The sequence below is a fragment of the Anguilla rostrata genome, chromosome 11 (assembly GCF_018555375.3).
Source record: "Anguilla rostrata isolate EN2019 chromosome 11, ASM1855537v3, whole genome shotgun sequence".
NCBI classification, from domain to species: Eukaryota; Metazoa; Chordata; class Actinopteri; order Anguilliformes; family Anguillidae; genus Anguilla; species Anguilla rostrata.
Genome location: NC_057943.1, coordinates 31,203,618 through 31,230,233, shown reverse-complemented (window position 1 = coordinate 31,230,233; position 26,616 = coordinate 31,203,618). Strand labels below are relative to the sequence as shown.

Genomic DNA, 26,616 nt, shown 5'->3' with positions numbered 1-26,616 from the left:
GACGTCATCCATGCTCGTCTGTCTTCATTACACCTCGCCCTTTCTAAACGGCCATAACATAACGGCCTCTTATTGATTCCCAGAAGTCCCATTAAGGTATCGCAGTCATTTGCTTCTGTCCATGTACAGAGCACCATTAGACCGTCGGTTTACAGTACAGCGCTCGCTCCTGAGCATTAGGGGCCCCGTCTCCAACGGAACCCGAGTCTCATTAAATATGACACGGTTCACTGGTCACAGGCATCTGCTCCATCCGTCTGCCTAGTGCACAGGCACCACTTCCAGCCATTCCAGCCACGGGGGCATTTCAAATACGAAAGTAAAGTTGCTTACAGGAAACGAGTGCATTAAATTCATTTGCAGATTAAATGTAGGCCTATGTGTAATGCTTGGAGATAACACAACCTCAGAGAATGATTCTGAGTGTTTTAGACAGTGGATAACAGTGGGAAAGGATATATTGTATTTCAAACAAACTGGTGATACTGTACATCACATTGTCCTTTATACTCTATAATCTATACTGTCCTCTATGCTCTATAATCTATACCATGGATACTGAAACCTGGACCTCAAATCCAAATCCAGCCCTGGTTTTCCTTTTCCCCCCGTTAATTAACTGAACAATAAGTGCTACTGATTGGTTAGACTGTCTTCCCATCTCACTCCCTTGTAAAAATGTGGGTGGAAAACCAGGAGGTCTTGGACCATGAGGGCCATGATTAGAGTAACAGGGATCCACACTGTTGCCTATACTCCATAACCTGGCCCTTGAAGCAAGTAGTACTGTTCGATTTCTTTTCCACCTGATAGATAATTCATCGATTGTAGTCACTGACTGGCTACTGCAGTTCCTGAGTACATGAGGCAAAAGAAAACCTGGAGCACTACTGGCCTCCAAGGCCAGTTTAGCGCTTCCCTGATCTACGCTGTTAAATATGCGATATCCCAGCAGAAACTGACAGGGTCTCACCATGGGCAGGCCGGCGCACATGGACTTGACATCGTACTCGATGTAGGCCGACTCGCCCCCTTTTTCCGTGTAGCACAGGTCGCGGGTGGCGTCGATCCGCCGGTCCAGCTGATCCAATGGGAACGCGCAGAGGGCCGAGTCCTCGCTGGGCCGATTGGAGGAAGAGAGGCGGGCGGAGAAGACCCCAAGCAGCAGCTCCGACTCCGCCTCTGACTCCGCCCCTGAACCCACCCCCACCTTGGGCCGACCCACGCTCGCTGCCTGGAGGAGGTTATAGCTCCTCCCCTCAGGCGAGCGGCAGGTCAGCGGAACCTCCACATAGGAGTAGTACGCGGGGTCATCCAGGCAGATCCGGGCCACGTAGGTCTTGTACTCCCGCGACTGCGACTTGAGGTCGCGGCGGTAGAAGAGGAAGTAGATGTGGGTGCGGCGGGAGAAGGCGGTGACAAAATGGTGGTCGTACTCCGACAGGCGCCCCGCCACCGCCAGCTTGGCCGTCTCCTCGTAGGAGAAGAAGGGCTCCGAGTCCAGGATGCGGGTGGAGATGGGCGGGTGGCTGCTGGTGTAGCCCCGCCCCACGAACAGCACCGGGTGCTTGCCCCGCGGCCGCACCACCAGCCCCACGGTGGACACCAGGGGGTCGTTGGCCGCCACGTACTGGGTGTCCACGGGCCGGTCGGTGGAGAAGAGGACGTCCCGGATGGAGGACAGGTTGCGCTTCTGGCAGGTGCCCTGGTAGATGCTGCCGCAGGTGATGAGCTCCTCCGAGTAGGGGTTCACCAGGAGGAGCTTGTTGTGGTTGGTGGTCTGGCCGGCCTGGGGGCAGTTGGCCTCGTTGATGGGCGGCAGGCAGTCCTTGCTGTCGATCACGGGCCCTGTCACCTCCTCCTCCTGCAGCTGCAGGTCCTGGCCCAGCTGGAAGAGGCGGTCCTGGGCCCCGATGTAGACCTTGCCGGCCCGCGGGTCCCGGTGCAGGGCCAGGTGCTGGAAGAGTGTGTCATCGCGGGTGAAGGCAGGGTAGAGGGAGCCGCCCAGCACGCTGGCGCCACCCCAGAGAGACAGCAGTACTGCAGCCGTGCAGATCAGCGCCATCCCAGGCCGACTGGCAAACAGACTGGGAACAGGAAGCGAAAAGAAAAAGACAAACCACTTCCTGGTCAGTAAGAGGGATAATGATATGACAGTATCAATGTCACCTTTCTCTGAGAAAACAGGAAGGAGCCCCAGAAGTGACACATTACATTGGACCCAAACAATAGAACAATGTGACTGATGATATTACTTGAGGTAGTATCCACCAATCACCACTGACATTGTTTCACTGGTTGATACCAAGATACTCTGGGATTGGTAGAGCGCCTCTAAATTACAACATAGTAATCATAACTGTCTTACTCCCATTTAACTAGCCCAGGAGAGCAACAGGGTGTATAAAATAAATAAATAACAGGATTAAGGAATTAGTGCCATACCAGCAGAAAGCTTTTGTGTAAACAAATGAAATGAAATGAAATAGTTTGAGTGTGGCACCAAAGTGTGGACATTTCACAGTCTTCATCTTAACCCTGTTTTTATTGACTCCGTTTGATAAGACTGACATTTGACAGTAGATGTTTAGTGCCTGATTACTCATAGCTGTCTAAATTTAAAAAGCCATTACAAAATGCCCTGTTCCACATCTAAATCTGCAAAAAAGTAATATATTACTGCTCTCAGATTTAAACTAGGTGCAAAAATGCCAGCTTTTATAGTGTAAAGCTCTAGGATCATCACACAATTAAGGTGTACAATAAATAAAGATATTATCGTTATCATCATTCTTGGTTTACCCTGCACACAATCCATCACTCCTCTCTTTTCTATATGGTTTTCCACTGGTTGAGTGACCCACCTCTCCACCATTTTCATAGTGGAATTGAGGTGAATGAATGAAGTTCGGGAAAATTCTGTTGCTCACCATTCGTCTCTGACGTCGTTTTAGAGAGGCATCGATCCTCTTGGCCATCCAGCTACGGGGATCAATTCAAATGGAACCCTGCTGACACCATCTGTGAAAGAAGATCAAAGCAGCATTAGATCTATTTTAACACAACACTTCCATATTAAATTATGATGACAATATTCACAAAGAAATGCAAGGCGAGAGTAAGAACTGGCAGGCAGGACTTGGCATTGTTTTTCAGGAAGTTAATCACGATTGGGATCCAACCCTAATAGAGAGTGTACAAATGCCAATCAAGCTATTTGCTTGCTTGCTGGTGTAGGTTGTGTGTGGAGTTTTTGCTGATGTAATAGTGCCAGCAGTGAACTGTTTCAGTAAAATAATTGAAAGACCTAAGAGCGCTTCGTAGACGTGAAAGTTCTGTTGATTGGAAGATAATTCCATCTCCTTGGAAACTTGGAGCACTCAGAACAGATGAGTATGAAGTTAGAATTGATCGATTTGCTGTGATTTATAACCCTGGTAGGACTGTATATCATTTCTGTAATAAGGCATCTCTGTACATAAACTGATTTCGCCCACACCATTCCCCCTACTTGTCTGAACAAAATTTAATTACAGGCACCAAGCAAGCTGCATTCTCAACTTGCAACAAAATTATAACAAAATCATGAAGTTCTTTCTGCAGAGCAGTGCATACTGTTCCTGCATTAGTCAGAACTGATATGATAAAAGGTGATACAATAGAAAGAACTACAGAAGGAAATAAGGTTTGAAGAGTTCAGAATTTAAGAACACAATCATTTCACAAAGAAAAAAAAATCAATCTGTTAAATTCAATTGTTGAATTTTTTAGCTGTTTCAATACATTTGCTTCAAATTTTAGCTTTAAATTAACATTTTAAACATTTTGCTCCGATGCAACCACTAAAAAGTCTTATATTTTGCCCCATGTTACATTTGGCCCCGCTGTCCCCTACATGTAGAATACTACACATAGGTACATGGTAGCTAGAATACATAACTAGCATAGTAAAACTAGCTAGCTAGCGGTTATCAAACAACCTGAACATGGGTTTAGTTAGCTACCTAGCTAACTCGCTTTTAGAACGGTATTTGCTGGCTTACTTATTCTACAGTTTACACGTATATCATTCTAGAAATTAGACTGTAAAATTTGCCTGGCTAGCTACAAAAGTGTATGACAAGACAATTTGCTGCACTGCCCATTTATGCCTCGCTTGCTAACATTAGAGAGTTGCTGTATGTGCCTGCTGCAGGTGGCTCAGATCTCAGGATATCAACAGGAATCCTCATTGGCCATTCATTGGCCCTTTTCACAGAGATCGATGATGATTGGCCCCAGGTAGAATTGATCGGATCCACGTTCAACCCCTTTTTTCAGAGTAACCCAAATGATCTGTAGTTGTTTTGAAACAGAATTTTTACAAGCTGAATTTTTAAAAATGAAATATTTAAAAACTGAATTTGAGGCATTGGAAAAATGGAACTTGCATTTTTTGGAAGCCTAGTTTTTTTAAGATTTGAATTTTAGGAATCTTACTTTGTGAGATGGGAATTCAAAACTATAAATTCAATACTATAAAATTCTAAATGAATAAATTCAAATTCACAGTTAAAATTTGCAGTACAAAATCAAATCAGTTAAATTCAACGCACTCTTAAATGAAAACCTTTTTGTACCTTATTTTAGTAACCAGAAGCATGAAGCAGAAGTGAATGCTGCCCATTGAATGACCTGGTCACTTTGGGCGTTAACCCTGGCTAACCCTCCTCTCTCTCACTATCTCTCTCAACCGCTTCTCTCTCTCGGTCATCCTCAGACACACACTGCCTCTGTCTCCCGCTCGCTCTCCCTCCCTCTGACGCATGGCACGGAAGTGGGATGGAGTCCAGCCAGTTCAGCCAGACCGTTGGAGTGGGAAGGCTGGCACTGGAGAGAAAGACTGGGACTCTGAAAGAGCCCCTATTCCCACAGTGCGACAGAGACATGCACTCAGGCCACTGCCCAGTTAGTTAGGGGGGGGTGTGTGTGTAGGGGGGCTCCTATGATTACAGAGAGGACATTGCTGCATCCATTCTTTAGTTCAATCTAACCAGCAATCACCATGCTGGCAATTATTTAATCATTAATACGTCAGTTTGCTGCAGTCGCAGTCAGAACCAGGAGTAACTGCACACTCGTAATCTGGTAAATAGTCAAATGAGAAGAACAGAAATTCCTGCCCGCCATTTTTAAAAAATGAGAGCAAATCAGTGGTTAAAGAGAAATAAAACACACACACAGCACTTCCATGGCCCTCCTCCCCCCACACCCAACCAGCAGGACAGAGGGGTGAACTTTTCCCCTTATCGAATCCTTTGCTGGTTATTAAAGCGTGACATTGGGAAGAGACCAGGGGATCCGGTGGAAAACATTTCAGGCCCAGAAGGAGGCCGCACTGCGCCTGCGGGGGGGCTGGAAGAATCGCACCACTGTGTCAGAAGCCTTTCCGCGACCTGTCAGACTGCGCGGGTCAGATGTAATGCGGTCAGGGGTTGTTAAGAACCTGGCAACAAACTAAGGAGGTTGCCGCTCGCCAAGATTATGAAAACCGCTTATCGCCGCCAAGGGCAACAACTCTTTCTACTAGGGGGGCATCAAAAACAGCCTCACTGTGCTTGGGTTCGACAGCTATTCACACTGGTCTATTCACACTGCTCCTGCACCCTGCCACAACACTCGCTTGAGTTCTTTTTCCAGAGACAGAGCACACAATTATCACTTCATTTATTTTTTGTGAAATACCTTATTAGGCTACATTATAAGGGGGGAGACAGAGAGAGAATCAAAATCGGAAGAAAGAAGTTTCTAGCTTTCAGAGGAGTGGCCGTCCACTCAAAACATGCCCAGTCAACGGCCTGTGAAACACACGCAGTAATCCCATATCCTGCTTGAGGCCACCCAATTCAACGGAAAATAAAAACCTGGCTGAATGTTTTCTGCCCCACTGCAACCAATCACCCAAAATTTAGGCAAACTTCATTAAAATGAACGAAATGGGTTTTTTTTTTTTTTTACTTTGACAGTTAATCTTTCAAAAACCTACCGAAACAGTGAATGTAATGAGATATTGCACATCACTGCTGAACACCAACAGCACGTCCTAACACCCGTTACGATTTCGCTGTGTTTCTGGAAAATGCCTGCACATAATCCAGAAAAGGACACAAAGGTGAAGTTAAAAAAAAAAAAAAAGAAATGTATGTCTTAAAAATACACCTGTGGCCCATAACTATAGCTTGGCTTACAATGGGTCATTTTTGTACCCAAGACTGCTGCTCAGAAGTCCTCACCATTAGATTTCAGACTATTGTTGTTTCTCCTTTGTAGAAAAAAGGGCACTCAAAGAAGCTGTGGTAATTAATCAAATGATCCTTTTGATAAAAACATCTCTCAAACATCCACGTTCTGGACCGTTTCCACCGTTCTAGACAGGAAGTTCTCATGACAGTCAGACTCCCGCACTATAAATACCCTTTCCCAAACAGAGCAGCAGTAGAGGGCAAGCAGCAGTAGAGGACACGGGCTGCGATGGCTCCACCCCCTTTCATCCTTTTATCGGCCCCACAGAGGGCAACCGCAGGCCAGGGGCCGGATATCTACCGAGGAACCCCAACGGCAGCTCCATATCAGAACCTCCCGTAATACCGAGGAGCAGATGGTTGGCAGTTTGAAAATACACTAAAATGTGGTGGAGCTTGGGAAAAGAAAAGCACGAGAAAGTATCGGAATGAACCGATCTCTTGTGAAATGGCTGCCCAGGCGAGCGTGCAGAAATCCAGGGAAAGAGTTAAGTTGGACACACTCTCTACGTAGCCTACATTCTCACAAGTCTATGAATGTATGGATTCTTGGTATACCAAACAGAACACTTGGTCACAAGGATACTATCTTTGTCTCCTTCATTTCACTTGTTCTGGTGTTCACTCTTAAGAAATTTCCCAGAATACATCAAATTCCCACAATGCAATTACACGCATGTAATTTTAAGAAAAATTGCCAATAATTCCCCAGAGAAAGGTCTTTGGAGGGCTGTGCGCACAAGCAATCTATATAAAGCAACAAGTTGGGAGAGTCTAACCCTCACAGGCCACCCCCCATCCATAACATAATAAAAAAAAATATTAAAAAAATTCCTTTCACTTTGTCTAATGCCAAGTGTAACCACTGATGTTTTTGGTGGCTCAAAGCTCCGACTTGCCCTAGGCAAGAGAACTTCAATGTGTGATTCAGGACTGAGAAAGCCACGCTAAAATTCTTCACTTAATTGCACAGCTCAGCCAACTGAACGGGAATAGAGAACTATGTGATGGTCAGTACGGCTTTAGTTGTGTTCCCTTCAGCAAAGTATTCTGTACAATTAAATTGATAGTTCACTTTGTGAATTTTTGATATTCCAGTTTTAGTGTATGTTTCTGACTGGCCCAGGCAGTTTTGCAGGCACGGTCTGTAGGGTGGCTGACTTCCAAACCCATACAAATGTGCCTGGCTAGGGGTTCGATTCCCTGCCATGACACTTTCTGTACAGTGATCTCATCTCCACCTGTAACCGCCCCTGCTTACCCCCTGTCAGAATACAGTTTAAAAATACATAAGGAGTATGGGACTGCCTGCTCTCATTTAAACAAACAAATAAATACACTGGTCACAGATGCTTTTAAGATGTAAAGAATTTAAGTTGGTCTGAAATTTATTTAAAATGTAGAAACATAACTCATGGCATTTTCCATAAAAAAAAAAAAAAAAACTTGAAATCATTGCTCTAGCTTGTTCCAGGACCTCGGTCACCCTGACCAAAAGATCTATAAATCTACAGAGACAGAGAGGAGATGGAGTCTCTGCCGCCAATGTCTTGACCTCTGGTCTTCCAACCTCGGAAAAATGCCGCTCTCCCCAACTCCTCCTCTTTCTATGGCCTCTCTATGAGCTAGAGAGTATGCTGGGGTCCCCAGCCCTGGTCCTGACTGACTCTCAGCTGACTGCAGGGTTTGCACTTCAGTGACTGGCCCAGCTGAAACCCCACCTCCTGGGTCAGGGCTGCTGTCGCTAACAAGTAGTTAGCAATGGCGCAGTCCAGATTCAATTCGGGACCATTTGAACCCTGTCTCTGCTGAGATCTACTGCTTTAGCTGGATGTGCCACCCGACAGCCCAATGCAGTACGAGTCCTAACACTGCACATCAGCCTGTGTGGCCAGGGGTCATAAGTGAATGCATGTGGGGGGGGGGGGGGGGGTCTTCTATGTAGCTAGGGGAGGGTGCCATCAGACCTCCCACCATAAATTAATAAGTAAAGAGACAAGAGCTCTTCGTGGAGACCTGCGGGGGAAAGCACTAAACACACCTGCTGCTGAGCCACCATTTACAACCTCACACTTATCAATCACAGGGACACACTCCAGACCCAATCCCAGAATCCCTTTCCTCTTTCGATTGCCCCAGGCAGAATGGGGGGGGGGGGGGTAGAGCCCTGCTCAATAATTGAAGAGGACTTTGCTGTTATCTCCAGTCACCGTCTGCCCGGCGCCTTCCCCCGGAGCGAGAAGGGGGGGGGGGGGGATGCTGAGTGAGTTTAGGGGGGGGTGGTGAAGCACAACCCTTAAAACATGACCCCCCACCCTCCTGCTTCCCTTACCGTCAGACAGGCACAGTGCGAGGGGCCTGCATGTGGAGCATCGCGTTCAGGGCATGTGCGTTCAGATCGGATTTGCTCATCGGTCTGCCGCTCAACCAATAAAACTCGTTAGCTTTCGCTCGTAAACATCGGTCTGTGCGCGGACTCAATTAATGCCGTTTTCAGGCATCACTGGGGACGAATAATCCAACCCAGTGCAGGCTAATGGGTCGTTAGCTTTTGCATACTCAATAACACATTCTAAAAATAATCACACAATCTTATAACACAATTTTTATTACACTTAAGCCGAGAAACCAAACATGTGCCTTTCATAGTAGCAATTACATTTTCAGAAAACCAATGAAAACTGATTTTCTGATTTGTAATTTGGTAGCACATAGAAGACCTTCGGTCGGCTTCTAGCTTGTGTCTTATGGGTGCTCACTGTAATTGTTATTGAGCTCAGCTCCAGTTCTGCCATATTAAAATGCCTTTGCCTGATCTGTCCCATTCTCTCTCATAAAAAGTGCACAAGGAACTTTATATTCTCTCTGGGTGGGAAATTCAATCCAATTTCAGCAATGCATGCTGTGCCTCATGTTTCCTTTTTTGGCCACAGAACGTTCTTAAAGGCGTAACTGTTTTCTTTGTTTCAGCCATTTTTCGATGGCTTGCATGTGTGCGCCGGTCTTTGGGTTAACCCTCGTCCCGGCGCCTCTCCTTCCCCACATTTCTGTCCCTCCACACCCGCAGATGTCTCCCCCCCCCCCCCCCCCACAATCTCATGCTGGGTAGCTTCCGTTTGAACTGGGGTGCTGCTAACACAAAAAGCTGAATGTCTGGTGAAATGAACTCACAAGGACTTTATTACCAGGTACCTATGATGAAAAATTATTTTAAAACCCAGAGTGTACTGGCTGTGTGTGCATGCGTGTGTTCATGTGCGCTCAATGAGCTGTGGGTACAAACATGGACTCACATGGACCCCTCCCTAAGTCTGAGAGAAGAGCATGTACACATTTATGGTGTGAATAGCCTAAGTCATGTTCAGCTGCTTAAAACTTCACAGATAAGTCTCACAGCAAAACAGGAACACCTAAATACACATGGACACACAGACACATTAACATAGAAAGATATTAAGCATGTAGCTTAACTATTAAGAGCCCCCTCCCCAATACCCCACCGCCAAAACCAAAATCTGACTGACAGATGCCTCAGCTTCCTTCCCACACCCAGCCCATTGCAGCCCCACAACAGCCTTGTCCCATCCACTGTGCCAGGCCAGGAGTCAGTCCAGCCAATGACATTACAGACTGGAAGCCTGTCTGGCCAATGAAAGCACAGACCAGGAGCCAGTCCGACCAATGAAATCACAAGCCCCGCTTATAGGAAGACCTGAAATTCACACACTGGAAAAGTACACATTCGTACCCACAGCTAACACTGAGGGGAGAGGGATAAAAATCACCAGTGTATTCATTACAGAAAGTCTGCTTCCACAACATCACAATGGCCCGATGAGGGTCTATGTATAAACAGAGCTGAATGTTTTACACGATTCACCCGATGAGATGGAAATTGAAGCCGAGTCAGCACTTTTATCCTCATATTCATCATTTTATGTTCTGGACTACAGAGCCGAAACAACAAAAATTGTCTCGATCAAATACTTACGGACTGCACTGTATACACGTACATACATACACACACACACACAAACCTCTAGAATCATAATAATGTGAGACAAGCTGCTTTGGTGACACTCAGAGTGTATTTTCAACACTGAAACATTCAGTAACACCACAAGGGCATACGCCACAGCATTTTATCTTTCAGCATTATCCTCATATAAATCTAATTTTAAACATCAACTGAAGATCTTTCTGGGGCACACAGGAGAAAAGGCCACCTACAGTACCCCATGAACGTAAATGAAGACAGCCTGACAGATGTGGTCTAATGCAGGGTGGCAGTAAGCACAGTGTTTGCACACCCATCCACTTAAATCAGTCTTAATTATTACGGGAGTACACTGCACACAAAGGCTATACTGTGCGCTCTAACTGGGGCGTCGCGGGGAACGGAGAAAGCTTTTTTATCCCGCGAACACGCTTATTCATGTGTTTGTGCCCCGCCCACCCAGCCCCGCCCACATCGCTCTCTCCCATTCACAACGAGCCTTCCTTTCATCTAGCAGCAGGGACTGAGGATGCCCTTTGTGGTTCCGGTTGTCATGGCGATGCCCCACTCTGTCTGATTGGACTGGTGGGGGGTCCCAAAGGATGCCAGACACACACAGACTCGCGTGCACACACTCATGCACACATACGCGCGCACACGGCGTTATTTTGCAATGCAAACTCATGCAGCCGATGTTCCTACAAACACAGAATAGAAACGACTTTGCAAATTGCTTGTGCACCCACATGTGAATATGAATTGATGAGAACATTTGCATAATATTGTTTATCTGATTAAACAACATAACCCAGAGTGATTTTATAAATCAATTAATTATATTATTAATAATAAACTAAGAATAAAGTAACATGCATGAAATATATTGTTAGTATTCTTAGTGTTGCTGTTATTATTATTATTATTATTATTATTATTATTATTATTATTATTAATTATACGGAAGCAGGAAGGGTTGAGGTAAACCTCAGGTAAAATCAGTGTCTTAACAAGAGAAAATCGCCTGGACCCTTTGGGTTGCAAACGCCCACCAGTCACGAGCCCAAAGACCACAGCTCCACAGGCAAGAGCACAGAGGCTCTGCTGATCCCCTGCCAAAAAGTCCTTCAAATTTCATTATGCGTTATGGACACATTAAAGGGATGCTCGAGAGCGACGCTTCCGTAACTTCTACCACTCTCTCGGATCAGCGTGGCCATAAAAATGATTTGAGGGCAGCCTTATTAAATCTAAAGCAATCAGAAGAGGGAGATGGGGAGAAACGGGAGATTTAAGAGAGGCCTAAAATACAGCCAGCAGTCTGCAGCCCAGGTCCCGTAGAGCCGCAGGGTCTGCTTTTTGTAGTTGCGCAGCGCTTAATTGACCCATTAAAGTGTTTTATTACACAGCTGAACTCACCTCACTTGTTCCCACCTTGAAATAAGAAATCAATTCAGACCCATGAATCCAAAAGCCAGCAGAGCCCGTTGGCTACCCAGCACAGCAGACACAGTGGTCTGCCCAGATCACAGGCCTGTTGATAACAATTTGTAAGCTGTAAAATGTCAGAAGAGTTTTTCCCGTAAAACACCACGAGGAAACAAAAGCCATTTCTACAAGATAAAAAAAAAAAAAAAAAGGCCAGCGTGGCATTCCATGAAAGGGACATCAACAACCTCGCTGGACTAACCAGCCCGATGCAACCTCCGTTCCTGTTTCTGTCTCCCTCTGTCTCTCTCTCTCTCCCTCCATCCCTCCTCCCTCCAACACCACACCCCTCCACACCCCTCCCCACCCCTCCGGAGTGGCTGGCACTGCCGGAGCGCGGAGTGGAATGCCAAACACGTTTGGGATGCGCGGCATCGTGCTGGGCGCGATCCTCGTGAACAAACCAAAAATAATCAGCCTTCAAGGGAGAGCCCAACAGACGCAAAATCAGGAGGACCTTCACATGCTAACGATCCCAGGAGTTAACACCACAGTCAGTTATTCTACGCAATCGCGCGGCCGATGGTACCTCTTCATGGGGCTGGATGTTCAGGGAAGCAGCTCAGGTTAGTCATATTGCTAACAGCACTGCCACCGGGGAATTGACCCCATAACCATTTGGATATAAACCTAGTTTCCATAGCAGTCTTCCAGCCAGTAGGCCTTATCCACCTGACCCTCCCTCAGGGGCTTAGGACTTAGACACTAGGGCTTCCTGGAATCATTCCTGGTGCCAGGTCTCACACTGTAATGTACGCCACTATTTTCCACCAGACACACCGCTACCATATACAAGCATATCTGCATATGTTATTAGTTGTATATATGTTATTGGGCACTTAAAGATCATGTAATAAATACTAAAGTAATCCAGCTCAGGTACGGAATAGCGAGTAAGGCATCGGATGGTTGCAGGTTTCAGCTGCTGTTAAATGCCCCTACTGGGAGCTTGAACCTTCAACTAGCTTCATTTTTTACCCTTTAACCTTCAGAGGTGTTGGTCTTGGAGCTGTACCCCCGCAGAGGGACTGGGCACACTAAGGAGGTCAGCCCCACTGTACCATGCGCCCAGGGGGTTAATGTTTCCCTCTTTACCTACTTTACCCCCCCCCCCATGATTCTGATCCCTCGGGGGGGGGGGGGGGTTAACTGAAGAGATTTGGGAGATGAGTCAAGTCAGGGAAGGCTCTGCTATGCCTGTTACTGCATGTGGATGCTCAAACATGACTCTGTGTGTGTGTGTGTGTGTGTGTGTGTGTGAGAAAGGCCTCATTGCTTAAGCACACCGGATTACTGTATCTCCCTGAATGATCGCACATTACCAAAATGCTACTGTACACATGACATGTTACGCGTGGCTCAAAGACTGAAAACAGACTCGTAGCAGGGAGAAGAGCGATTCACACCAGACTTAAATTAAAGAATGGAGATGCCATTTGTCTTCATGGCAAAGGAAAGGCTCATATGTTTTGGTTGGCTTAAATGCCCTTCATAACATTGGGCTATTTCCAAAGCTTTTTTATTTATTTAATAGTGTTGCATTCCAATGTTCAGTAGCAAGGCTGGATATATTATTCCCCCAGCTGGGTGAGGCTTTGCAGGTCTTACGAGAAAACGAGCCTGAGATCCAAAGACAATGTGCGTTAAAAAGTCTCCAAGTAAACAGATTCCTGCTAGTTGCTTACACCATAAATTCCCTAATTGCTCAAGTTGGGACTTTCAAATATTTTGGATTTCCCGAAGACTACTGACGTAAGCTCCTTTGGAGCAGGGGTCTTGGGCCAGCCAATCGGAGCGCGGCAAGATAACGAAGCACGCCCGCAAATTCCGCACTTGACGCAGCTGCCGGACGGATCCTCTGACCTTAGGACACGAGTTGGTTTGCACATATGTGATATTCATAAAGAAAGGGGCCCAAACCTTTTGACATTTCACAGCTGTGGTTTTATGGGCTTTCTTCGAATGCCTTCGAGGCCTAAGGGGACGAGCTGGGACGGGATTTGCGTTGCCTCTGGCACCACGATACTGGTCTGCAACACAAGTCGCCTTCTGTTAGCTAGGGGGGAAAAACAAGGGCTCTGCTGATAAGCCTTTGATTAGAAAGTCAGAGCGATGCCGAGCTCTGTGTGGACAAGCACACATTTTTCACAATGACCAGCGTTGTGACGCAGACGGTTGGTTTCCATAATGTTCATTCAAAAAAGAAAAAAAAAACGTGTGGAGGACGTACATTTGAGTTTGTGGGTATGACGGCGTGCGTGTGTGTATGCGTGTGTGGGCGTATGGCCGTGTGTTGGGGAGGAGAAGTCAATTTCTCCATTGTAAAGTAACTGGAAACTGCATTGCTTTGATACTTACAGTAAGAAAAGGCACTATTCTAAGTTTTTGCGTTAGCCACACGCAGATGAATTTTCTTCTGCAGGGACTTGTGAAATGCTCTGAATTCCACCTCTGTTTCAGCCGGCAGGGCATCACACTGCTCTCTTGCTCTTTTTCTCTCTATCTTTCTGTCTTTCTCTCTCTCCCAAATCTCATCCTCACTCTTTCAATTTATCAGTCTCTCCTTCTCACACAAATGTTCACTCTCCATGCCTCCCTTTATCTGTTCTTCTCTGCATCCCCCCTCCCTCCCCCCCTCGAACGTTCATCACCAGGCACGTGTCTCTGAGTCAGATCACACCATTCCTGATGGTAACCTTCATCAGTCCCCTCTGTGGCCCAGCAGGGGGCACTGTTGTGGCCGAGTAGCTCCACTTTGACACGTTACATTATGATTTTACGGAGAGCCACTTGCATAAATAACACTTTTCGAAAACCAATTTACATATTTTGATATTTTAATGAAGCAACTGAGGTTAAGCACCTCAACATAATCCGTAAACTGCCATTCTTGACTTGCCATTTTTTGTAACATTGTAATGCTGTCCTGATTATTGTGTCACCATTTATCTCTACATATATCAAAGCTATAAAGACAAAGCACCAACTTATTTGCAAAATATGAAACAGATAATAGAATTGAAAAATATGTAGTAATTGAATAATATATATAGAAATGTACACTATAACAACTCTCAAACCCACCTACAAATCCCTGCCATGCCTCTTTCTGTACAGTATGTGCTTTTTGTCTGTATAAAGTTTTTAAAAAAATACATAGTGGACTGTCTGCTCCCCTTTAAAAAAAAAGAAAAAAAAAAAAAAAAGACTATTGTAGTCTTTAATGGGATCCATCTCAATAATTCCAACTAAATAGCATTTTCAATACATCTTCACTGGATATGAGATTACAGCTCTCCATCTATTGCTTGGGGGAGAGTACATCTGTGCACCGTTGCTAAGTATGCAGGAATTGCATTAGCTCACATGTTTGAGAGACTGCAGTAATGGTCTTGGATGCCTCTCTTTGCTTTCCAGTTCGCACACAGTTACTCACATTTGCCAGAGAGAAACGCTTGACCTAACTGGAATCTTGGCATGATTGTTTTGCTCCAAAAAGTGATTGGAGGGAGAAAAAAAAAACTGCTTTCATCTTTTCTTTTCATCAGTTGCCAGGGTAGTCGGGTAGAAGTAATCGCTCTCGGTTTTCAAGAGTCATCCTCTCTTATCCGCGCTAATTTCATGTCTCATTTGGTCGGGGTGCTCGGCATAGAAACAGCGCCCTCCGAGGCCACCACCACCCCAAAGTGAGGCAGATTCAAAGCGGAGCTCTCACTGGAATAAATCAGAGTCTCTGGACCTCACAGCGGGCAATGGGAGGATCTCAAAAGCTTTGCATACATCTGCTCTTGAAATGGCTGCTAAACACAGAGGCGATGTAGGGAAACAATCTGGTGGAACACGATTGCACAGAAGCCAGATTGTGTGTTGTAGGGAAACGGTTTCTGGTGGAACACAGAGGCACAGAGACCAGATTTCTGTTCTGCAATGGTCAAAACCAGGTTGACTGAGGCGGTTTGGTGCAATCATGTGACCTGATATCACCTCCACCTCCCTGTCTCTTCCTGTGCCTAAGTCTGAGATATCAACTGACCCGGGTTACCATCATGCCACCAAAGTCAAAGCGGCCCTCGCTGACAGGCACGCATCCTCACCGTCTGGCACGGGTGAACGCCATGGTGACCTGATCAGGTGTGTTTATCAGAAGTAAGATTGAGAAGGAGTGCAGGGGGCCGGCGGGGGGGGGTTGTTGCTATGTTGGGCGGCGTGAAGATTGGTGATGAAAGGAGAAGAGCTCTGAGTCTCTCTCCCTGCCTCAGAGGCACACACTCTATCCGTCCGGCACTCTCTCTTTCCACTCCCAGGACGGAGTGGGGCAAACGCTAGCCGCGTCTCTCTCTCCTACACGCTCCCATAGACGCCGCAATGCCAGAAGAACCAAGAGGCCTGCTTTCTGCACTCTAGGGCCACGAGTCCTAGCCCCAGTATTAATCCTTTTATCATACCTCATGAGACACCCATCTATATTCATAGATGACGTGAATGTGAACGATGACTGAAACAGGCCAGACACTCGCTCAGCGACGTGGGGGGTGGCATCTAATGTCTCTGACACACCGAAAGTGCAGATAAATAAAATGACATATTCTTAGATGACATAACCGGATATGATGTAATGTTCGATGTACCCATTAACCCCATCTTGCCTGTCTGTCTACAGTCCCTTCAACTAATGAGTAAAGATAGATATATATTCATATTTACAATAACTTATTTTATTGGTCTTATTACTAACCTACTATTCCATGTCAAACGTTCATATTCACATCTAATCACCAGACACACTTCCTCAACACACAATAAAACATTAGAAAGTTAACTTTTCTTAAACAGTGATTGCAGAGATATTTTATGTATGAACACTACAGTTAAGTGTCCATAAAAAAGTACAATAAAAGATCTTGGTTGTCGGACTGAGCTACACATTAAAATTTATGTTCGCTCATTTATAAATATTTTACTTCCATTTGTGGTTTTGACTGCAGTCAGAATAAATGTTTTCAGAAACACTCACCGCATAATCTTTAGGGTGCATCACAATTTGTAATTCACCAACAGATTACCCAGCCTGCTCATCTGATGAGTGAAAGCTGAGCCACACCCTTGGCCTGAGGCCAGAACCAGTCACATGGCAACATGCCACACCCCCACCACACCAGTGCCAATCAGCTCTCTCCAGAAGATGGCCCTGGGACAGATGCTCCCTTCCCACATAGAAAGATATGTGCTTTCGACAAAGGACAATGCTTACACATTCGCTCACATGCAACAAACACATACATGTTCACATATAACCCTCATACAGTCTCTTTGTCACATTCGTATACACACACACACACTCCAAACCACTGTTAAATCTTGGCCAGATATAGCCTGACCAGGTTGCATGCTTTTCACACCATGAGGGGCCGCTGTGCTGACAAGCATCAGGGTTCCAGACTTTTCTTATTCAACCAGTTTTTCTTTTCCCCTTTTATTTGAATAAAATGCAAACCATCGTGTCATTACATTATAATCACTCTGCAGACACTCAGTGCCAACACGACTCTATAAAGTGGAGAACATCAGTGTTTCTCAACAATAGAGAAATGTGACATCATCAAGGGTGTCCAGAAGACCCATTTATAATCAATAATTGCAAATGAATACACAGCCACATATGTGTGCTTCACAACAACCATACAAACATCACAGGTTCAAGAAGCACAACTTCCATAGCAACCACGCCCAGACCAACAGCATAAGACGCTTTACCCTCATGACCGTAAAAAAAAAAAAGTCGAAAACAGACCAGTGGACCTCCCTCCCGAGACCACTGCAGAGCTACTGCAAATACTTTCATGAAAGAATTTGACTTGGCTGACATTCGAGCCTGTAACCTTGCACTGTCATGGAGAAGGATTCTGACCACAAGGACAGTGACCTGGCTTAGGTCTGAAAAGAGCGCAAGACTTTTAAATCTTAGTCTTTTTCCATTCGCCTGTGGTCTCAGTGAGCCACACTTCGATGATGACTACCTTTATAAAAACATTTGGAAAGGAATGTGGGGTTATTTGGTTATCATATGCAGAAAGGCCCAGTGGGGGTGGTTTCTCCTTGGATGTATGGGAGGTGCTTTGCCACACAGAAAGAGCAGAGGGATGAAAACTGTTTGGGGAGGGGGGGGGGGGGTGGAGGGTATGTGCCTGATACTTTCACTCTTATGACCTGCCACTGTGAAGTAGGCTACCTAGCACCAACAACTACACTGCACATACTGTGGAGAAACTCAGGGTTCATGGTCATTGGTATCTATTCCAGAATTGTGTAACATTCTGCAGCTCTCTCTCTCATTTTCGCTCACACACACATGCACACACAAGCAGAGTGGAGACACAAATGAGTTGGGTCAGATTTCAGGAAAGAGGCATTTGTCTGGGTCAGGCTGACTTTCCGCACCTGCACGCCAGGTCCCTCCATCAGCACCTGTGCGTGCCTGCGAGACACCACATCATCACACGCATAAAAACCAACATGTTCTAACGGTACTTCTACAATACAGCAGTTCTTCTGTTCTTACACTGAGTCAGGGATTCATCATCCTGCGTTCCCACCCCCGATTAGCCCTGGTGCAATCGTAAAAAAAACACTACCGCAGACACATTTTGATTGATTGGCCAGCGCACATGCTCCCGGCTCTGTCCGGCCTTCGTGAGAGAGGGGGTTGTGTTCTCTCAAAGAACGGGGACCGGAAACAGGGTGGATTAACTAGCCTTCTGTCCTAAAGACAGAAGACGGACAGCTTCATTTTAACGACAATGAACACCCCCCATTGTTCCCGCGGCGGAACGCGAATGGGAATTTGTGGGGGAGTACCAGAGCAGTAGGCTTCCTATCGATTTATAGACCGTTCCCGTGGCCTGTGGACACAGACGGACGGACGCACGCACGCACGCCCGTCCGTCCACCGCCGAATACTTGTTTCACCAACCCGCACTTCACCCTGATTGACAATCAATTAAGTTGACTGACCTCGACAGCGCAAGTGGGTCAAGGGGTTTGAATGCTCGATGGTGATTGGAGGAGAGCCGGAATGGAGACAGATGCTTGTTTGTTCCACGCTCTACGAGGCAGAAGCAGAGTGAAAAAGCAACACAGAGAGCCATAGGACGAAAGAAAAGAGCGACAGAATGGGGGAAAAGAGCGAGAGTGAAAGAAAAGTATGACAGAAGGTGGAAGAACCACTAGAAAAGGAAACAAAAAGAAGGCTAGAGGAATCAAGGACAAGGACAAGGCTATAGGCACATCTTCTGCCATCTGTTTTTCGCCACATCTGGTGAATTCTTACTTTCATTCTGTGGGTATTTGATCCAAAATTGGTTCACACTAAACCAGTTTCACTCACTAAGAAACAAAACCAAAAATTTCCATTTCCTCATTACAGTTTGTCCCATTGACTACCAGTGTCTCTGAGTTTTAGTAAAATCTCAAAACACTCATGTTGATCCTTGAGTCTTTTTAACGAAACATGCCAGGGCATAGAGAGCTCTGGGACTGTCCCTTCAGAAGACAGGCCTACTGCTGTTCTATGGCTGTCCCTACAGAGGACAGGCCTACTGGTGCTCTGTGACTCTGTCCGTTCAGAAGACAGGCCTACTGGTGCTCTGTGACTCTCACCGTGAGTGTACTCTCTGTGAAAGCTGCTCAGGAAACAGTTCAGCCCACAGATTCACAGTAGCAATAAGGATGTTAAAAAGCAGGGATATTCAACGGGTGGGGGCCCAGGGGACCAAAAGCAGCCTCCACAGATGTACTGTTAAATACTGAAGAGGGAAAAAGTGTGCTTCAGAAAAGTGTTTTTGCCCAGATCTCCATCTGCGCAGTAAACAGTATCTGCAAGCCTCCCTGAAGTGATGTAATCAAAAGACATAGCCTAGCTATGAACATTCTAAGAAATAATCTACTTTGTTTACAGGCATGTAAAATGCATCTTATTCATATGCCATAAACTGGTACGGTAAACTGAAAATGTTTTTTTTTTTATTGCCTGTGCACAAAATTTTAGAACCCTGCTTATGAACCCTGTTTTAAGGTTTTAAGACTTGCTGCTGGGCATTCAGCTCTTCAAGATGATCAGTGTCTCTGCTCATTAAAGTCGCATTAATTAAAGGGGAAGCCAGTTTGCCAAAACCCAACCCCCACCCCAATCCTAAGAGACAAAGGACACCCTGAATAAAAGATGTGACTGGTCCCCAATCTGTCACACACTTCTGGATCGCTGGAGCTGAAATCTTACAATGACATGCCCCGACATGCTTATCGCACATTATTTTTGTTGGTCTTGGTTACTTGCGCAGAACAACTTGAGTCTGACAAAAATCCAGATATGGTGAGAATGAAAAGCTGAAATTCTTGCATGCCTCTTGAGAGAAAAATCAACACTAAGCTATTAAACCTTGTGCCAAACAAAACCGCAATTCTGCTTTTCAACGCTTCAACCCTGTGCTGACTTTTAAATTGTGATTTTTAAACTTCTGCTACTGAACCTTTAGCTACTGTTTAAAAAAACCTTTGAGTTGTTAAGAAACACCACAAAACAAAGAAAAAAAAAAACAAATTCAAGTCTAAGTCTCTGGGAAATCTCATTGCACTCACAAGAGTGGAGGTTGAAGCTTTTACGGAATCTTGGAACCCTTGTAATTGGGACAACTGTGCAATCTCCTAAGGACTGGGGAGGGGCAGTTAATTTGTCAGCCTGCACCATCTCCCTGGGAGACAGGAGTGAAGGGGGGGGTGCAATTTGGAGGGTCCCCTGTGTCTGCAAGCTTGTCCCATTCCAGGAACAGCACCTGGTGACGGCATCAATTATTGATAATCACTGCTTGTGCTGGCTACTTCACTTAGGGATTCAGTTTGCCTCAGTGCTCGCTCTTAAGGGGAGGGAAAGAGAAACTTCACACACGGTATCTTTTACTGCCCACCACCCGTCACCCCACACCAAACAAATAATTAGCTTTTAAAGAATAAATAGTACAGAAAATAGAAAGAAATGTAAATAAATACAACGTGTCTTCAGTTTTGGCTAGACATGTTTGCAATGCCGAATATTTGAATAATAAACCACCCCTCAATCTGGGCTGTGACCCACTTGGAGGACGAGGCCCAATTAGTATGGATGCAGGGGCTGGTTAATTAGCTGTGTATGGAACCTTTGATGCATCTGATCCACTGCCACCCATATCTCACTGAAAATTGCACATATATTAATACACTGTTTCCATTTTCAGTTACTGCTCCCCGCACACACACACTCACACAGTCTATAAACTTTCTGGCCAAATATTTCTCAATCACAAACTTTTTACAGAAAGAGAGAAACCAGGGAAAATTCAGATTTAGAGGAAGTTCTCTAAATTCTCCATTCTCCGCAAAACAGTCAAAACAGTAGCGACTGGTGCAGTCCCCATTCAAAGCAGCAGAAACCTTAAAATATATTTATATACATATATTTTTTTTTACATTTCTGCCCACTGCTGTACGGGGTATTTTTCGGAGAGGAAAGCAGATGGGGAACGAGCTGAGAGTGAAGCTGAAGACGTGGCGTGAACATGCAACACCAACAAAGATCTCAGAAGAAGTGGTATGATTAACAGCAGAGCAGTAACCCTGTCACCGGGAGCTCTGGCCTTGCTCCGAGCACATCCTTCGTCATCCAAGGAGAAGGACTTTTCAGCAAAGCTGGCCAAGGCATGGGAGGGCCCCTACAGAGTCTGCAGCCAAGGGTTCATTCCAGTCTTATTTTATTTGCCCTTGTCTCCTCTGTCCTTGCCCGACCCCAAAAAAATTGATTGAGGTACACCATCTTCTAGGACATTCCAACCTGTTAAATGCACCTTAAAGGATCAAAGAGGCTCCCGAAAGACACTTGATCAAGGAAACGCGAGTGTATCCTTTGAGGAAGGATTTATTCAGAATGTGTGATGTATAAATGATCAACCTGTGGATCCACCCCTTCCCATCTGCCACGTCTATAAGTAACATGGCTTCAAACTGACGCTTGAAAGAGCAAGGATGTTAAATTTGCCTAATGAGATCCCCTTGATTTCTCCGCCCTTGCATCCGCTCCTTGCTTATTCCAATGGGTGGAGCTAGGAAAGGACACAAGGAAAGGAAACAAGGATGGAAAAAATAACCACCTGGAATGAGCTCCCGGTTTCACCACTTAAGGCCAAAAGCAGCAGCCAATTGACAACATTCCTCCAATCAGGACTCAGGAGTAGTCATACGGTGCTCAGGGACATGTCTGGGCAGGATTCAGCCTGTGGCCAACAGCTCTTCAGTACAGGAAGGCTTCTCAGCAAGGGGGAATATGAAAAAACTAGGGATGCACAACAACCAGTAACCAATACTTGGCTGGCTATATTTGCTCATGTGTCCCCGTTATACATAAATTACTTTACTGCATGAGCGCAAACTACAACCAGGTTTCCACATTCATAGAAGTAGATCAGCACAGTCAACTTCTGATGGACAGATGTAACCATTTACTTGCAAAACGAAATATTTCAACTTGCTTACTTCATTTTTAAGCACAGAGCATGAGTCTAGAAGCCTGCTGAGTCTCCGTATAACCTTGCTTTTGAGATTGGCCGATAAAAATGATTCAGTAAAAATAGGTTCAGATGACTGATTAGGCTACTTTTTTGAGCATCACATTATATTATGGTGCATCCCTATAAAACACAAGTATTTTCACAGAGGGGTTACCAGATATGAGGTACAATTCTGAAGTCAGACAATGCATGACCTGTGAACGGACCCACGCTCAGTGTTTTCAAGAATGTATTTTGTGGCTCTAATTTAAGCTATTTTAAAATACACCATGAGACTGCTAATGGATTGCTTGGATCAGGATTAAAATGCTTCTATATGATAAAAATAAAAAATGGAAAAGTTCAGAGTTTCAGACAGAATTATCAAGAAGTTTCTTTTACCTCAGAAGAAATTCTGAGATGCGTGAAATTATTCACTGTCCTGCAAACTGGGTTTCAATGATCAAAACATTCAATATAGGGAGCCAAATTCATGTATCAAATAAAGTACAATCCCAAAGTAATTTAACATAAATATTCATGAAATATCATGGTATTAAGGCAGTGAACCCATGCACAAAACATAGATATTCTGAACTGATCTGTGAATATTTTTCAGGTTAGGACTCTTTCCTTTACAGTGGACTCTTCAAGTTCTGTTGCCCTGACTGCAGAGTTGGTTTGGTTTGTGAAAACGGACGAGCTTCAGCCGAACACAGGATGTGGTTCTGGCCGTACTCCCGCAGACAAGATGAACGTCCAGACAGACGGGGCTGATTTCAGTCATTAAGTCAGCCCCTTCACCACCCCTCCAATTCCATGAAAAGTGGGAGAGTTGCCGTCCCTCTGCATTGAATTGCAGATTAATGAATCGTCTTCCAGATGCCAAGCCTTCCGCTTCTTTTAGCAATTTCTTTCCCCAGCCCAACCAAGCTTTTTCAACAACGGATGCACTAAAAAAAGAAGAAGAGTAGAGTTTTTTTCATACCCCGTCATTTAATACCACAGTCGATGAATAAAAAAAAATATTGGTAAAGTAGAAAAATGACAAACAGATGTGATGCAGTTGTAAACTGGGACAAAGCAGAGTAGAGCAGATGAGAAATGCAATCCATCGGTCCCTACTCTACGGCAGATTGAGGATTCGGCCAAGCCAGGACCTAAGCATATCTAAGCCTGAAATGTTACCCAACCACACGAACAGGGTGCCTGAATTTAAAGAACCCATCGTCTGAGTGTAAAATTCAAGCACAGATGTTCTCGCACTGAAAGCGATTAATCGTCTCTGAATTTCAATAAAGATGTCACCACCTGGCCGCCCGGGCACCCCACATTCTGCCTCACCCCCTCGCTTCTTAGCAGTAGAGCACTTGCATTGAGGCCAAGCAGTCTATAGTATGAAAGAATGCTGAAGAGGAGGAAATGCTGGCTAATTGTAGTTAATGACTAAACTCTTCTTGGTAACATTTCAGAACTCAGGCTGCACAGCTGTGCAGCCTAACTCATGAAGCCTCCCAGCCAATCAGAACACAATTTCAATCCCATGGAATTGTCGTGTAGCGATAAGGGTTTTAAACAAGTGCAGAGGTTTTGCTTTTTGTTGTGTTTAACATTCCAGTATTTACTCTTGGTTGGCAACCACTTTCATAGCGTGGATTTTGCAGTCAGCTGGCGTTTCATCTTCCTGAACACAATTTATTGTTTTTGTTCCATAAAGAACACACAGCACTTCAAGAAGTTATTTGACACTTGCCATTTTACAAGGTCAAAACCTTGGTGAAACAAGCTCCTTGACACTGGCCCAGGACAGACAGTCAATGCAGTTTAAATCACACCGAGTTCCAGCTTCTGTGTCAAGCAAACCCTTCTTCAACCAGGAATGACCAGCTAGCATAAAACCCCAGAGTGTCTCAAACAAATAAATAAACCCTATGAAGGACAGTGATGAGTCTCCACTGTTGTGGTTCGAGCCCTTTCTCAAGGATCCTGATAAACAGGTAAACCTAGTTCACGTGATGTTAATACACCCGTAAATCAGACGCCCGATATCCGATAAGGAACAGGTGACACTCCTCCCCCGCTCGGCGGAAGCAGCGGGTAAATCCCAGCGGCTGCTAGAAACCCCTGCGGACAGCGCCGGCGAAGGGGGAGGAAGAGGAGCGAGGAGGAGAGCGTGCGAACAGCTGAATATACAAACCCGTGCCGGAGAAAGGCCGTGCCACGCTCCTTGAACCCCGTAGCGGCTACTGGAACATCTGAGGGCCCCAAACTCCAAATCTTCACTAAAATACCACCAGCGGATTCAAGCTGGCTGGCCCCCACTCCGTCAAATTGTGATTACGCACTCTCAAGCAGAGTGGAATGGGGGAATGATACGCTTTGACTACCAGCGGTTTGGGTGGGGTGGGGGTACGCAGGGCTCATCTGTGTAAACAAACACCAGCGTTGCACTGATGGAGCCCAGCTGCCACAATGGCTACATTGTGAGAGGGGGCACAAGTAGCATTTGGGCAGAAAATCTACTGCAAATTACAAAAACAGAAACACAGCAGTGTTCCGGTACTAACACGCTTCCCAAAAAGTTTTAACACTCACAATAAAGCCCTGGATACAACCAATAATTGTACTTAATTGGTCAAAATTGAGGATGAATGTTGATTGAATCCAGGTCTTAGAATTTCTGTTTACGACTTCACCTTATGAGCATTTAGATTCATCATGAATGCAAAATTCAATAGTCCATATTCATCTAACTTGGACAAAATAAGTGTACTGCCTGCTTTTCCAATACTCTAATACACACACACACACACAAACACTGTAGGCATGCTCTTATCACAACCCTGCATTAAAGACAGACTATGCAGGATTTGTTACATGAAAATATTATATAAAATAACTATGCTAAGGTATATCTATGATGCACTGGCAATCTATGCCTTTACTTAGTTTCCTGCACCCTTTACCAGTATTTGTTATTCTGAAATGTGTCAGGACGTTTCTGAGCATGCCACACTTTTCTGTGTGGGGAGGGGTGGGCGTGGCTACAGACCCTGTGGTGTTGGATCATATTCCAGCAAAGTGTTTATTGCTTGCCAGCTGCTGCATTGGCAGATGCTAAGAAGCCTGGATACAGCGAAGCAAAACGATAAACCGACACGGCTCGTTCAAAAACTAGTCAACCTGGGAATTGCTTTTCCTCTGTGGTGTCAGCTGAAGTTCGCCAAGGGGATAAAGCAATGCGGAGTTGGCCTGTTTTATGTTGGACCCATAAGTAATGTTACTTTTTTACATTAGGCAGCTAGATCCCTGAGGTTGGGTAGCTTTCGTATCAAATTCTGTTCTCCCATCAAGATGTCTTCCCCCCTCCCCCCCATATGAACTGCTGCAACCGTTTTTAGTTGCAACTTAGCTAGGTTGGTAATTCACCAGCATTTATTTCAATCAGGAACTGAACTGATACAGTATGAATGCTATCTAGCTCTGTATAGCCAACTTCACTTACAAAGGGAACAAAGTTGCAAAAGACTCTCGTCCTCATCAGGGTTCACTCATGATAAAACGCAGAATCTAGAAAAAAAAGCTGCCTTTAAAGTATTAAATAAATGGCATCTAAATAGATATTAAAACATCTCGATACCTGTCTCAAGAAAGGCTTCTTGTATACAGCAAAGAACCAAATGCAAAGCCACAAGGTGAAGGAAAGCAACATTTAATCGCACCCAAGCACATCGCCCCTAAAAACAAGGCTGTCGTAGTGCCCCCTAGAGGCAAAGGTAAGGACATGCGCATGCTCTAATACATTCAGAGTTCAACCACAGTAGCTGACAGGTCCCCTGATACCTCCCCCAGTGTTCTGGGGGAAAGTAAACAGTTGGCTAAGGCAGAGAAATAAGTTCCCTCATCTGATTTCACAAAACTATCAAAACAGCCAAGCTTAATAAGCATAAGAATAGGCAACATGCTGACTGGACAGGCGGAAATGAGGCCAGGATAAGGAGCATGTTTATGTAACCAAGGTCAGGAGTTATAAGTTATAAAGCTAAAACAAGGCAAAGAAAATAAGGAGTCAACAGCAATGTAAAAATAACCACACAGAGTATTTCTTCTCAAGATAATGTCCACCATGATGAACCAGAACCAACTATAAGAGTTTGACTTCCAGTATATTAAAGACACAGTTTTCTAAATTATGTCTAGGCATACACTTGAAATTAAGACATGTTGTTATAACTTTATTGGGCAGGAATTCACACCGGGCGACCTGCAAATAATTACAGAA

The 26,616-nt window shown here is 45.1% G+C and overlaps 1 protein-coding gene across 3 annotated transcripts in view; it reads right to left on the bottom strand.

Annotated features, from left to right (window-relative positions):
- The window catches only part of plxnb1a (plexin b1a), an 83,482-nt gene that overhangs the window by 31,808 nt on the left and 25,058 nt on the right, over window positions 1-26,616 (bottom strand). For 2 of the 3 annotated variants that reach the window (XM_064299358.1, XM_064299361.1), the window contains exons 2-3: window positions 2,931-3,021; window positions 974-2,087 (exon numbers count right to left, since the gene is read on the bottom strand). In XM_064299358.1, coding sequence (XP_064155428.1) covers window positions 974-2,065 — 1,092 coding nt within the window. In that variant the 5' untranslated portion in view covers window positions 2,066-2,087; window positions 2,931-3,021. Of the gene's footprint in view, window positions 1-973; window positions 2,088-2,930; window positions 3,022-11,694; window positions 11,810-26,616 lie in introns of all 3 variants that reach the window. The other variant, XM_064299359.1, reaches the window with a different exon arrangement.